Source organism: Prionailurus bengalensis, chromosome A3 (genome assembly GCF_016509475.1).
Source record: "Prionailurus bengalensis isolate Pbe53 chromosome A3, Fcat_Pben_1.1_paternal_pri, whole genome shotgun sequence".
In the NCBI taxonomy this organism is placed as follows: domain Eukaryota; kingdom Metazoa; phylum Chordata; class Mammalia; order Carnivora; family Felidae; genus Prionailurus; species Prionailurus bengalensis.
Window position 1 is genome coordinate 11,260,816 of NC_057354.1, and position 13,593 is coordinate 11,274,408.

General features: G+C 53.8%; 1 protein-coding gene across 1 annotated transcript in view; it reads left to right on the plus strand.

Moving 5' to 3' along the window:
* Positions 1 to 7,785: 7,785 nt before the first annotated feature.
* Positions 7,786 to 13,593, plus strand: part of RIPOR3 (RIPOR family member 3) — a 75,495-nt gene continuing 69,687 nt past the window's right edge. Inside the window, exon 1 of the mRNA XM_043553680.1 lies at positions 7,786 to 7,891. Coding sequence (XP_043409615.1) covers positions 7,889 to 7,891 — 3 coding nt within the window. The 5' untranslated portion in view covers positions 7,786 to 7,888. The remainder of the gene's footprint in view (positions 7,892 to 13,593) is intronic.

Here is a 13,593-nt window from a genome sequence, read left to right on the forward strand (position 1 = left end):
GTCCGGCTCTTGACTTTGGTTCAGGTCATGATCTCGTGGTTCCCGGGTTCGGGCCCCATGTTGGGCTCCGGGCTGACGGCATGGGGCCTGTTTGGGATTCTCTCTCCCCTCCCCTGCTCATGCTTGCTCTCTCTTTCAAAATAAATAAATAAACTAAAAACACAAACAAACCCCACTCTGTGTTTGTATGTAAAACAAAGTTGGGCTCCAGGATTACCTCACTAACCCAGCAAACCTTCTGGGCTTCCTCTCACCAGGCGAGCTCTCTTTCCGGGCTCCCCATGCTACTTCTTCACGGCAACGGACACCATTTGTGCCCATATGCTCACATTTTCTTTTTGTGAAAGTCCGTGGCCCCCGCTAGACAGGGACCCCACGAGGTCTGGGTTTGTGACCTTCTCATCTCTGTGCTCCCAGCCCCAAACGCAGTGCCTGGTACTCAGATGTTTCCTGAACGAATTCCTGTCTGATGGCGTTCTTGTCCACTTCCTCTGTTGTCCTGAAAGTTCTCAGAACACCGTGCCAAACTTATCTGTGTTGCCAGTGCTAATGAGGGTTCCTTTCTCATATGGAAAACAATGATCAAATATTTAAAATGCAGACAGAAGCGAAATTACCACCGGGCTACCAGCGTCCTCGTAAGTGAGCTGAGGACATGTTTCGACACACGCTTCCACGAATCTTCCAGAAACTGCTGTGCTAGAGACATGGTCATGGGAATACACTTTGCAGCTGTGGTTTCAGTAAAGAACTTTCATTTTAACTGTGTTAACAATTATTTCCACTCTAGCTGCTATGTAACAAACTATCCCGAAACTTAGTAGCTTAAAGCAACAAGTAAGGTGGTCGTTTCTCCCCGTTCTGTGGGGTGGCGGGCTGGACAGCTGGGCCACTGGCCTTCCCGGGCTCACTCGCGGGGCTACAGTCATCTGACAACTCGACTGGGGCTGGAGGGGCTGAGGCGGCCTCGCCCACACGTCCAGCAATGGTCTGTCAGCGGAGGTACCGTGATTCCCTTCCACATGGACGGCTGTCTTCCGGGAGGCTAGCCCAGGCCTCTTCGCTACCTGTTGTCTCGAAATTCCAAGCGAGTGAAAGCAAAGGCAGAAAGCACAGGGTGGAGGCCTGGTTCGAAGCTGGCGGACCACGACCTCCGTCTCATTCTGTCAAAGCAAGTCACAGCGCCGCCCAGATTCGAGTGGGTGGAGACACAGGCTTTTAGACGGAGTGGCATCAGTGCCCTGCAAAGGGCAGCGGACCCAGGGAGGCTTCCTCACCGGGGGCCCTTGCCGTCATGACCCACCACGGCGCTCTCCCCGGAGCGCACTCTTCTTGCTCCTGGCTCTGGAATCCGAAGGGCAGCGCTGGCTCTCTTACTGAGGGAGGTCCCCCGGGACGCCGGGTCCCCCCTTGGGACTTGGCACCCCCTTCCCTGGCCCTGGAGACGGAGGTGCAGCAGGTAGAGATGGGGCTGAACGTATTCTTTTCCAGATTTTGCGTGGTTTGATTTGGGGCGCGGGGCCTTATTTTTGCTTTGGTTAGGTCCTGATACCATTTTATTCTCTTGCCACTTGCCTTCTCTTCCAACTCAACGGAAATAAAAAGCTGAGTTAATGGAGCATCCTGGCTAGTGGTTCCGTGGATTTTACGACAAAAGTTACCTACGGGTCGAGAGCTCTGATTCCGGAGCAAGACTCCTCGAGTGTGAACCTTGGCTCTATTACTTGCTGTGGGACCTTGGCAAAGTGACTTCATCCTCCGATGCCCCAGTTTCCTCCTCCCTGACATGGGGATCATGACGCCCAGGATGAGGCCGGGGCAAGGGTGGAGTGAGGTAGTCCGTGCAAGCCGCTGGAGAGCACCGGGTCAGGGCCCTTGCGCACAGGTCAGCCTTCTGCCATGGATGGGCTTTTTTGGGGGGGGTGTGGGGGAGGCGGAGGCCTAACTAAAAAAGCCGTTTATAATCTTAGTACGCCCACGAAAGAGTAAAGCCAACATGTGCATGCCTCCTGCTCATAACTGCGCCTCGTTTTAGCCCTATTACGAGGTATTTGTGCTTTCGGTATAAATTATAAATCTAAACACATGCAGGGTTTGTTTTTCCCCCAAAGCAGATTCCAACCAGCATGAAACCAGCCAACCCAAATAAATTGTGCACTTAAGTCCATTGTTTCCAGCAACATGTAAACTGTTGGGTTGTGGAGATTTGCTTTGAAGAGGGTGCCCCGTTAGTGCGCCTAGCATCAGGGTTCAATTTAGGCAGCGCATATTTGAAGAGTTTACTAGAAGTTTGTGGCAAAGAAAGACACGCACGGTCGGGGAGGGGGGGCAAGGGGCTCTTATCAAATTGTACAGGATGCATTTAGGCGGTGTTGTCGTAAAAGCACAAAACAAAGCAACAGCCCTGAACTCAAGGAGACTCAGAGAATTCCTCAGCTGGGGAAGTCATTCTGGGAATGCAAAGATCGCTTTCAATGTTATGTTTGTAAGGAAATGACAGTCACCAAGTGGAGAATGTCAGGTCCTCTGAGAAACCCTGTGGGCACTCACGTGCAGAACACTGTTTACTTAACTGGAGTTGGTTCTGAAAATATTTGACTCTGGAGGGTCCCAAAGGGAGTGTGCAGGGTGTCTGGGATTCTCTTTCAGGTCAGGACTCGGCCTTTGCTAATCCCCTCAGCTGATAAAGCTGCAGTCTTCAGGGCGAATCCATTCCTCTGCTGAACCGAGGTTTATGGCCCTGGCCGAGGCCAGAGCAGGACCCTGTCATTCTAAAGGTTTCCCCAGCCAAACAGAGCCGCCGTCGTCGTCTATCTGATGAACTGGTAGTTTGTCACAGGGGAGCAGAGGTGCCTGGAGTGAAGAGGAGTGTGGAGAAGCCAGGGAATGAAGGATCTGGGTATTTATCTCCAGGAACCTGACATTCTCATCAGTGCTAAAGGTTGACAGGGCTGACAGAGCAGGGGGATTCTGACGTCACTCTCAGGAAGGTGATGGATTTCACCAAGCAGGATGAGTCTGGGGGTTTGTTCTTTCTGTTAAGCTCACATCCCCACTTCCTGAGCGGGAGACCCTTTCACCACCCCAGATTTTGTCCCTGCTAACTTGCAGGATGCCGGGGCATTGATGGCAGTCATGAGTCCAAAAGGGCTCAGACAGGAGTGAGACCACCTGGGCCCCAGTCTGGCTTCTTCCTGAGACCTGGACAAATGGCTGAATTCAGCCCTGAGTCACTGAGCACCTATGACGCTCTGGGCACTAAGTATGTAACGGCACAATGGCTGTCCTGGTCAGGACGGACCAGGTGGAGAAGGGTGACGAGACCGGCAATCTACACACTTTCCGCATAGTGTCTCATGCTGAATCACTTTGGGGCCCTGGGAAAACGCAGGATCTGGTTTGGGAGGTCTGGGGCGGGACGTGGGACCCTACTAAGATGCTCTAGTCTGCCGGTCCCTAGACTGCACGTTAAGCAGGAAGGTATTATTTCATCTAATCCTTAGAACAACCCACTGAGGCAGTAGTGTTGTTCCCATTCTACAGATGAGGAAAGAGAAGCCTGGGGAGGTCGAGTGGCTTGGCCAAGGCCACGTGCAGGGCCTGCGTGCTTCCATAGCTCCGCCAGAAGCCGGTAAGGATGGCACCGGGAGGGGCTCCGCACCCAGAGTGGGGGCTCAGAGAAAGCTCTGGGAGACCGTGCCTCTTGGCTGGGTGCCAGCAGGTAAAGGGTTAAGATACTAACTAGGTGACCGCCAAGGAGGGCCGATGAGAGAAGCCCAAGGGGAGAGAGGGCTAGGGGGCTGGGGGAACCCGCAGGACAGGGCTGGCACCTTAAGAACTCTGATGTGTATTCTGCGTATTCAGGCACGGGGGCGAAGCAGGAGAGGGCTAGGAGGCTCTGCGGTGCGGTGCACCTTTTGGCTTTACCCGGAGGGCCCGAGAAGGAAGGTTCTCTGGAAAGATCACGTAACCTTTCTGTTTACTCATCCTTCCCTGGTGACACACTTCCTGGGGGGCATCCCCTTCTTTCTCAAAGGCACTGCCCCGCCCAGCGCTTACTACCTGGGCTGAAATTAGCACTTGGCACTTGGGTTTCTATTTACACATCTGCCTCCCGCTAGAACATTTCCTCCTTATTCATCTCTGTCCCCGAAATACTCAGCCTGGCAAGTGGGATGGTAACACCTTGAGGGGAGCACGGACAGCGATGGAGAAAGAGTTTGAAGGTAGTGGAAATGCTGTACCATCTGGAAGGTGTGTGCCCACAGAGCCTGTAGAGGAGATTCTGGGACTTGGGTCCGAGATTTTTCTGTAAGTTTACTTTTTCCCCTTTTCAAGTTGATTTATTTATTTTGAGAGAAAGCATGAATGGGGGAGGGGCAGAGAGAGACAGATAGAGCCAGAGAAAAAGAGAGAGAGAATCCTAAGCAGGCTACCCACTGTCACCACAGAGCCTGATGCAGGGCTCGAACCCATGAACTGTGAGATCATGACCTGAGCCGAAATGAAGACTCGGACACTCAACCGACTGAGCCACCCAGGCATTCCCCCCCCACCCCCCCTCACCCCGTTCCATATTTTGAGAGAGAGAGACAGACAGTGCGAGCAGGGGAGGGGCAGAGAGAGGGGGAGACACAGAATCCGAAGCAGGCTCCAGGCCCTGAGCTGTCAGCACAGAGCCCAACGTGGGGCTCGAACTCACGGACCGTGAGATCATCACCTGAGCCGAAGTCGGCCGCTTAACCGACTGAGCTGCCCAGGCGCCCCACCATATGTACATTTTTAAAAACAGAATGGCAGAGTCGGGGTGGGGGCAGGCTCCTGGGTGGCTCAATCAGTTAGGCATCTGACTTCAGCTCAGGTCATGATCTCATGGTTTGTGGGTTTGAGCCCCACATCGGGCTCTGTGCTGACAGCTCAGGGCCTGGAGCCTGCTTCGGATTCTGTGTCTCCCTCTCTCTCTGCCCCTCCCCTGCTCATGCTCTAACAATAAATAAACATTAAAAAAAAACCAGCATGAACTTATTTTTATCTGAGCCCATGAAAAATATTTAAATAAACTTAAAAAAAATAAACTTTAAAATTTAGGATAGTATTAGATTTATGAAAAGGTTGCAGAGAAAGTACAGAGAACTCTTACCCTGCACCCAACTTCTGATTGTTTCCCTTCTCGCTGACATTCTACATGACTGCCGTACATCTGTTCACAACTAATGAACTAATATTAATACGTTATTATTAACACTACTCCACGTCCTGTTAGGATTTTGCTCGTCTTCCATTATCACTGGCCGAACACCATTCTAGCTAGATGCTGTTGGCTGCTGAATGACCCGAGCCTGAGGCCTGCTTTCTCTGTTAAAAAGGGAAATCAGTAAATGTTGGAGAGGTGGTCAAAGCTGAGACTTTCTCACAGGCCAGATGGGGTTGGAAGAACACTGCCAGAGGAGTAAAAGGGCTTTCCCACCGTGGGGTTCAGCATCGTGTCCTGCAGACTGTGTGTCTCCTAAAGTCGTCTTGGGCAGCCCCGAGCATGATCTCCCTATGCCACTCACTCTGACAGCCGGAAACGCCACGTCTGAGACCGCGGGGCTCAAACCTGGAGCTTCCTTCTGCACCGGAGGGTGACACCAGGGAGCTGGGTGCCCCTGGCTCGGAGATGGGCAGTACGTCTCACTCGTGTTCTCTGCAGTGACTCTGCTGAGTTCCCATAGCCAGGCAGGCACGTGACGAGAATTCCACCACCAGCATGAGAGGTGCTCCCTGCATGGGACATGAGGTCCGCTTGCCTGTCGTGTCCACGAGACGGGGCCCTGCGTGTCATCGGTGATGGGGGAGGCGACCGTCTTAAATCGACAACTGCCTGCTCAGCAGCCTTTTCTTTCCATAAGGTCTGGATTCATCCCCGTCAGGTGTTTCAAAACGGTTTTCGTGTTTTAGGAGTTGGAGTCGGTGACGTTGTTTCCTGAAGCCAAGTCCACACTTTCGAGTACTTTCCTTTCTAATACGTATCTGCTGTCCTCATTTCCAGGAGACCTAAGCCCCCTCCACACTCACTCAGCTCCTCTGCCCTTAAGGTAAGTCGCTGCTGGCTCAGGGGTCCCCGATCGAACTGGAGGTGATCACACTTGAGTGTTTGCAGAATTGCTGGGTTCGCTCCTCAGCACTGCCGTTCATTTCTCGGCTGGCGCATTATAGAATTTTGAGTTAGTCCAAGGGGGCGCGTGGTTGGATGAAATCTTCTCCGCATGTGGGTGTGGAAGAGGACGCTGCTTGGGACACAAGTAAATACGTGAGTCCCTTTTCACAACCCAGTTTGGTTCAAATCCTTTAAGACTGATTTTCCAGGCTTGCTATGTGTTTCTGTAGTAATCCATTTTCAATTGTTTCCTATGACAAACTTTTTTTTTGTTTGTTTTTTTAACAAACCTCTGCGTGCACGCCTCCGTATGCACCGGCCTAAGTTATGTTCTGGATGGCGGCTGTTTGCTTATTTCTGGTTTTTAAAGGTCTTGGCAAATCCAAATTACTCCTCGGAGTATGTGTGTGTGTTTGTGGGGAGGGGTGGCAGTCCCTGTTCTTCGGGGGCTGTTTACTCCCGGCTCCTCCTCGTCTGCAGTGGCTGCAGGGGGTAGAAAGGAGCCAAGGGGAGGCAGAGAGAAATTCATCTCTAGGTGTTACAGGCTGGATGGTTCCGCAGGGCCAGGCTCCTCTGCAGGGGTGGTCAATGGGGGCTTTGTTCCCGAGTCCATTCTCTGAGCCGAATCCCAAAGCTGATGTGCCAAGGTGACAAAAGGAACCCGCCTGTGTGTCTGTCGTGTTTGGACCCCACCCCCTGACCGGGACACCATCAAGTCTGTAGGAGTCGTATGTACACGTGTAACAGGGGCGGCAGGGGTGGGGGCAAACCCTGAAAATATTAGGCTGGAGGAAAACAAAAAAAGGAAAAAAGGCAGTAAAAGGAACGGACCGCTAACTCTAAAGACATAAAGGGAAAGGGCCAAGCTAATTTGCACCCTAGGAGAGGTGGGAGGTGCAGAGGGGACAATGGGACACCCGGGAAACAAGGAGCACAGGAAGGGGTGTGTGCAGCATCAGGTCCGACAGACAGAGGGGGTCGCATGGGGAGGAGGGAAGAAAGGAGGAAAAGGAGAGAAGGCGAGGAGGGGACTTGAAAGTGGCAAGGTAAGAAGGGGGGGCAGAGGCAGGGGAGGCAGGGCAAGGCTGCGTCCCTGTCTGTTTGTGATTAGCACACAGCCCCGGCGCAGAATGGAGTAAACAGAAACTTCCAGGCGTCCCCACACCCCCCTCTGAGGCAAAGCAGAAATCAGATGCTCCGTGATTAATCGTGGAGAGTTCAGGACACGACCACAAGCGCTGTGCGGACTTGAAATTAGCTGCCTTTTCCCGTCCCCTTGCCAAGATGGGAGTGGGGGGTGGGACGTGAAGGGGTGGGGGCCCCGCCTGCTGGGGGCCAGCATGGAATCCTCCGTGGCAGAGCTCAGTGACACTGACGGGCAATCGGCTACATCCACGGCAGCAGGCAGCATCCGGGGAGAGCGGCCGGCCGGGGGGGCCCCGGGCGGGCTTCCTGGAACCCCGGCTCCCGCTGCCCGCACCCTGACACGGGCCAGATAAGAGCCGGGCCGTGCTATCGGAGCCCTGCAGCGTGCCGTCCCACGTCCTGCAGCACCACAAGGAAGCCCGGGGGACAGTGGGCTCCTCGGAAGCGACCTTCTGAGTGGCCAGTCTGGACTGGCTTCCCCGAGTCCTAGCTCGACTCTAGTCCTGGATGGGAACCGGCAGCCGACGCTCGCCTGGGCGGCAGAGAAAGCCAGGCTGCCTGGAGGAGGACGCGTAACCGGGCCTGAAAGTCCGTACCTGCTCCATGGTGAGTGCTGGCGTGTGGACCAGACGCTAGAGGGAGGTGAGGTGTGAGGAGGGCGGCCCCCCCTCACACTCCGCCCTGGTGCTCCACCGGGGAAGGGAGGCTGTGAGGAAGAGGCAGGATGGGATTGCAGGGGCCGCTGTGTGGCCTCGGGCAAGTTCTCTCCCTTTCCCGGAGGCGGGCCTCCGTGTGTGTGTCCTGTTGCTGACGCGGAGTGGGTCGACAGCTGACCTTCAAGGGGCTTTCACTAGGACCGTGTCTCTGGTGTTATCTGCCAATGTCAGGCGCCGTGCTTGGCATTTGCGAAGCCCCAGCCCAGGGAATCCCCATGGGCCTCTGGTGCGCCTGGTATTATTGCCCTCAGTTGTACACTGAGCAAAGAGAGGCTCAGAGAAGCGAAGTGACTTGCCCAAGGTCACACGGCTGGTCAGCGGCACAGATCGGAATCAGGTCTCTGTCTTTCTGACTTGCACTTTCTGCTTCCAGTGGGCTGTTTCCTGATCTAGGGTTCTGTGATCTCCCCAGGAAGCAGGGGTGGAGGAGGAGGGGGTGTCAAGGGGAGCATTCCCTGTAGGAGGGGGGCAGGGAAGTCAGAGGAAGCCACAGGCTGAGCAGGCTGTACCTCCGGACGGTATGTCCGCCCAGGGTGGGGGCCCACGTCCTGGGATGGGCAGGGGCCCCCGGCTTGAAGGAAGAGTGCCCGGCACCAGGCGTTGTGCCCGCCACCCTGCTCCCCTGCCGTGGGAGGCTCCTGGGGGCAGGACAGGAGGGTTAGTATCAGGCAGGGGTGGAGAGGGCTGGGCGTGGGGAGAGTGGCACATGCCTCTACTGGGTTTTGTTCCAATTTTATTCTGCCTTTCCAAAAATCTGTTTCGAATCATTCTGGGCCCCCACTCCTCCTCTGGACGGAACAGAATTGTGAAACACATTCAGCGCTTTCCACCGCCTCCCCTGGGGGAATCACATATTAATATTATCGGCGGCCATTTGCATAGACATCCCCACAGCTGTGGCAGCGGCAGCCAGAGATAAGACACAGATAAAAGTCTCCGAGCGTCTCCCTGGCACGGAGGGAGGGACGGAGGGACGCATGTTACAGTGACACAGCCGGCAGGTGGGAGATCCCACGGGGAACAGGCCTCCGGGCGGAGCTGGAGATCCCGGCACCGCGATGTGGCCTCCTCTCCTCTCTTCTCTTGGAAAATTCCATCTTGCGGTACCTCTGGCTCAGGCCTCCTTCCTTTCAGCGACTGGCTCAGGCCCTCTGTCTTGGGCTCCAGCTGAGACCTGGGTGGGGGCCCGGCAGTCCCCTCGGTGCTGGGCACACAGGGACGATAGGTCACCCTACCCACTTCTGCCCTGGATTTTTCTTGTAGCCCTGAGCAACTCACGTCCCGTCTCTGGGCCTCTGTCACCTCCCGTCTCTGGGCCTCTGTGTTTCCTCATCTACACAACGAGGGGGTTATTTTAGGAAATCTCTGAAATCTCCTTGCGACTCTAAAACTCTGTGGCTCTGGTTGGAGTGCACTTAAGTGCTCAACAAGCTTCGAGGAGAGGACGGTCCCCCTCAGAGCCCTGCCACCGGGAAGGCGCCGGAGGCTGGCACAAAGGCGGGCCTGAAGAAGAGACCGATGGCGCGAAGTGCCTCGTTACTGACGTCAGCGGTCACAGGCCTTTGGGAGCCGAATGGGTTGCTTTTGTGGGGAGCGATTGAGCCCAGATGCGTGCTGGCTGGGAAGCCGTCACCGACCCTGCAGCGGAAACTCAGCACCGCCCCCAGGACCCCCCAGATCTTTCTGGGGAGCTGCAGAGCGGTGTCTTCACATATGCCCACCGACTGGGCTCTTGCCCTGCTTGTCCTCTCCGGCTTCCTCTTGCCTCTGCCCCCAAGGCCACTGTCCGTCTGAGGTTCCCAGAGCCCCTACCCTTTCCGTACCCAGGCCGCTCTGGGTTCTGGGCAGAGACGGAGGGAAGAGCTTCCTCCCCAAGCCGGGACACTCTCTGCCGCGTGCTCCCTACACAGCGGTGTGTTGGAGCCAGCTTGTACCGGCTCTGGAAAGCCAAGTGTCACATTTTCAGAAACCTGGTGAACTCGCCAAACAGAGCCATTATTAAAAATTAAGTTTCATGAGCTTGTAACCAAATAAACGATGCTGCAAAGGGAGGAAGTAATCAAAGCCCATAGCCTTCCGTTTCTGAAAGTACGCGTCGCTGTTAGGAATGTTCCCGCGGTACCTGTCTGCCGCTGCACGTCTGTCCCCAAGGCCGGGCGGAGTGACTTCTAGTCGGCAGCCTGAAATCGGCCACGGCGGGAGTCGTTAGGCCACGGGAACTGGTAACAGTACAACTCAGGGCTCGATCTGTCCATTGTCTAGATTTGAGAAAGGAGACAGGAGACGTTAATGACGCAGATTAGGCATAAAAGTGGCACCTCCGCGGCTGTTTCTTGTGCACTTGCTCCCTTCGCTGACAGAGGAATCAGCTCCGATACACTTCGTTGTATCAGTTTTGTCTTATTCCTTAAGGGGATGGAAGATCCCAACCAGCTTTCCTCATTCATCGGTTGTAACTGGTGAGTGTTTTTCCAGACGTAATTTCCAGAATTGCCCTCACTCATCAGTTGTGACCACGGGCTGATTACAGGTACGAGCGTTGGGGGCAAAAATCAACAAAACCACCCTGGGTGAATCAGTTGAGCGTATGAAGCCCACACATCTTATCTGTATTTGTAAATTGTGTGCGACTCATCCTTTACTTCGGTACAATCTGTAATAAACCTAAGTGTGTATGTGGGTATGTGCATCTATGTGCACACACACGCACACACACACGCACGCACACACACTCGATCTCCCCTGGAGGCTGGGTGTTCACCTTGACCAGCACACCGATGGCCCCGCAGCACATATGCTTGTGCTCAGGGTCTCAGAAATCCTGTCCTGGGCCATCCTCAGCCCTCACTCCATAAGAGTTAAGACTCCAGACTCAAAGCCAGGACATAAATGCTTCAGCTTCCTCCTCTTGCCTAGAGCACACCAACAGTCCAACTCCTCTCCTCCCCTCTGGGCGCTGGAACGGATGCAGAGACTGGGTAGGGTAGAAGGTGTCATCTACACGGGCAGTGGCAAAGGCCCCGGGCTCCTCGCTGCCTTCATTGGCTCCGCATGTGGGGGCATTTCTGGTGACCCCTCATGGGTTAATTCCATCTGCTTAAGGGCTCGCCCCCACCGCACTTCATTTTCATGCGCAAAGCATGATTCTCTAATAGAAACAGCATCTTGGAACCAGTAGAAGGAACAGCAAAGCCAAACCTATAGGAAAGTTAAGACAACTTTCTATTTTTAGAAACCCTGGGAGCCAGGTGGGCCTTTTCCAGATCTCCCAAGCCAGCAAGGAGAGGAAAGTATTTCTCATTCCAGAGTTCCGTCTCTTACAGTCGAGGCCAAGGAGGAGGCCCAGGTGGGGTCATGGGCTAAGAGAAGCACAGCTCCGATGGCAAGAACAGAGCCATGCTCGGTGCAACTTTTTTTAATGTTTATTTGTTTTTTAGAGAGAGAGAAAGAGAGAGTGAGCAAGTGCGGGGGAGGGGCGGAGAGAGAGGGAGGCACAGAATCCGAAGCAGGCTCCAGGCTCTGAGCTGTCAGCAAAGAGCCCGACGTGGGGCTCGAACCCACGAACTGCGAGATCATGACCTGAGCCGAAGTCGGAAGCCCAACCGACTCAGCCACCCAGGCGCCCCTCACTGCAATTTTAAAGAGAATTAAAAGTGGGTTTTATACTTATTTTGTGTGGTCCGGAGGTCGATCCTGAGCTTAAATCCCAGTGGCCCCCCTTCCAGGTAACCACAGTGGAGAGTCATGTGTCTATTCTTCCAGACCATTCATTCAGCCATTTTCACATCGTTCTTTTTTTTGTAACTTCAATTTTCAAAAATGGGATCTTTCTATATATTCTATTTTGTATCTTCCTTTTCTCACCTGCCAATATATCCCGAGTGTTCATCCACGTTAGCTCATGGAGACCTAAAGCATGCCTTTCAAATTTTCTAAAGTTTATTTATTTTGAGAAAGAGGCAGGAAAGGGCAGAGAGACAGGGAGGGAGAGAATACCAAGTGGGCTGTACGATGTCAGCACAGAGCCCAACGCGGGGTTCGAACTCATGAATTGTGAGTTTCACGAAACCAAGAGTCCCTCGCCGAAACCAAGAGTCAGATACTTAACCAACTGAGCCACCCAGGCGTCCTTAAAACATTCCTTTCAATGCCTATGTATCGGAAGCCCCAGGAAGCTGGAAGAAGGGATCCATTTTGATAACCACATCGCAAACTTTCGTGACCCCAAAACACACAAGTAGAACCCAGCTGTTTCCACTTTTCAGTAAAAAAGAAATTCTATTGGCTTTTCCTTTAACCGCTTCCTGTCCCCACTCTGCCCTCACCCTGGTGCAAGAGGCCATTTGTCTCTGGACTCTGGTAGTTACCTCCCCATTGGTGTCTCTGCTTTTCTGGCTTCTCTGACAGTCTATTCTCTACCTGCAGCCGGTGGGGTCCTGTTAAGATGAAATCAGATCCCATCCCTCCTCTGCTCAGAACACCCTATCCCTCTCAGTTCTGGTCCCACCTCACCCAGAGTAAAAGGCCGAGGCCTCACCATGCCCACAGGGCCCAGCAGGATGTGGGACTTACCCCTCTGCTCTCCTCCTTGCTACACTGAGAACTGTTGTTCTCAGTTGTGCTAGGCACAGTCCTGCCTCAGGACCTTTGCATTGCTTTCCCTTCTGCCTGGGACACTCGTTCTCCATACGGCTCACTCCTTACCACTTATCATCATCTACCATACGATATCATTTTCTTTTCTTAAATGTCCCCTACTGGAATGTGAGTTTCCTGAGGGCACAGGTTTTTGGGGTTTTTTTTTTTGCCTATTTTGTTCAGTGTTATATTCCAGAGTAGGCACTCAATAAAGGCACTCAATTAATACTTGTGGAAATACCTGCCTTGCTATGTTGCCAAGGGTGACAAGGCAGTCAGATTTTTTGGGAGAACCCTGAATTAGGGTCACCAGGAATCTCTAGTCACACGCTACATTTCATTTATGAATACCACATTCTAATAGCCTGTGCCAACTTATGCAGTGGCCGTTCATTTGCATAACAGTGAGAGTCAGCTGAATTGTACATCACTGGATGTGTTGTCAGACCAACCCCAGCTCACATTCTGGACTCTTCACGAGGCCCCTGTGCTCACCCCTCTCATCTATCTCAGGTGGGCACGGAGGGCCCTGTAAACAACACCATCTCCACACCCGAGTGTGGACACGCTGGGAATCAGGCAGGTTATGGGATTCTGTTGTGGCCAGGGGGCTGTCACCGGGCTATCCCCTGAGCTGGACCCACCATCCCTGCCCCCGTGTGGCTGGGAGCCCCCCTCTGAGGAGCATGCCCAGCACTGCCTTCCAAACGAGTGAGGGGACAGGAATCCCCTGCAGGAGGAAGCATGTGGCATATACATGCCCTCTAAATGCACCACCGGGTGCCCCCACCCACCAGGGACCAAAGAGTCCCACGCCTGGTTCACACCAGAGGGAATGGCTGAAGGCCTTGCTCACTGGTCCAGCAGCCGTTAGATCCCTGGTCCCGAGAGCTTTCCTCGACTTATAAAGCGGACGTCAGGTAGAAGCGAGTTAATCATAACCTTCTCAAGACA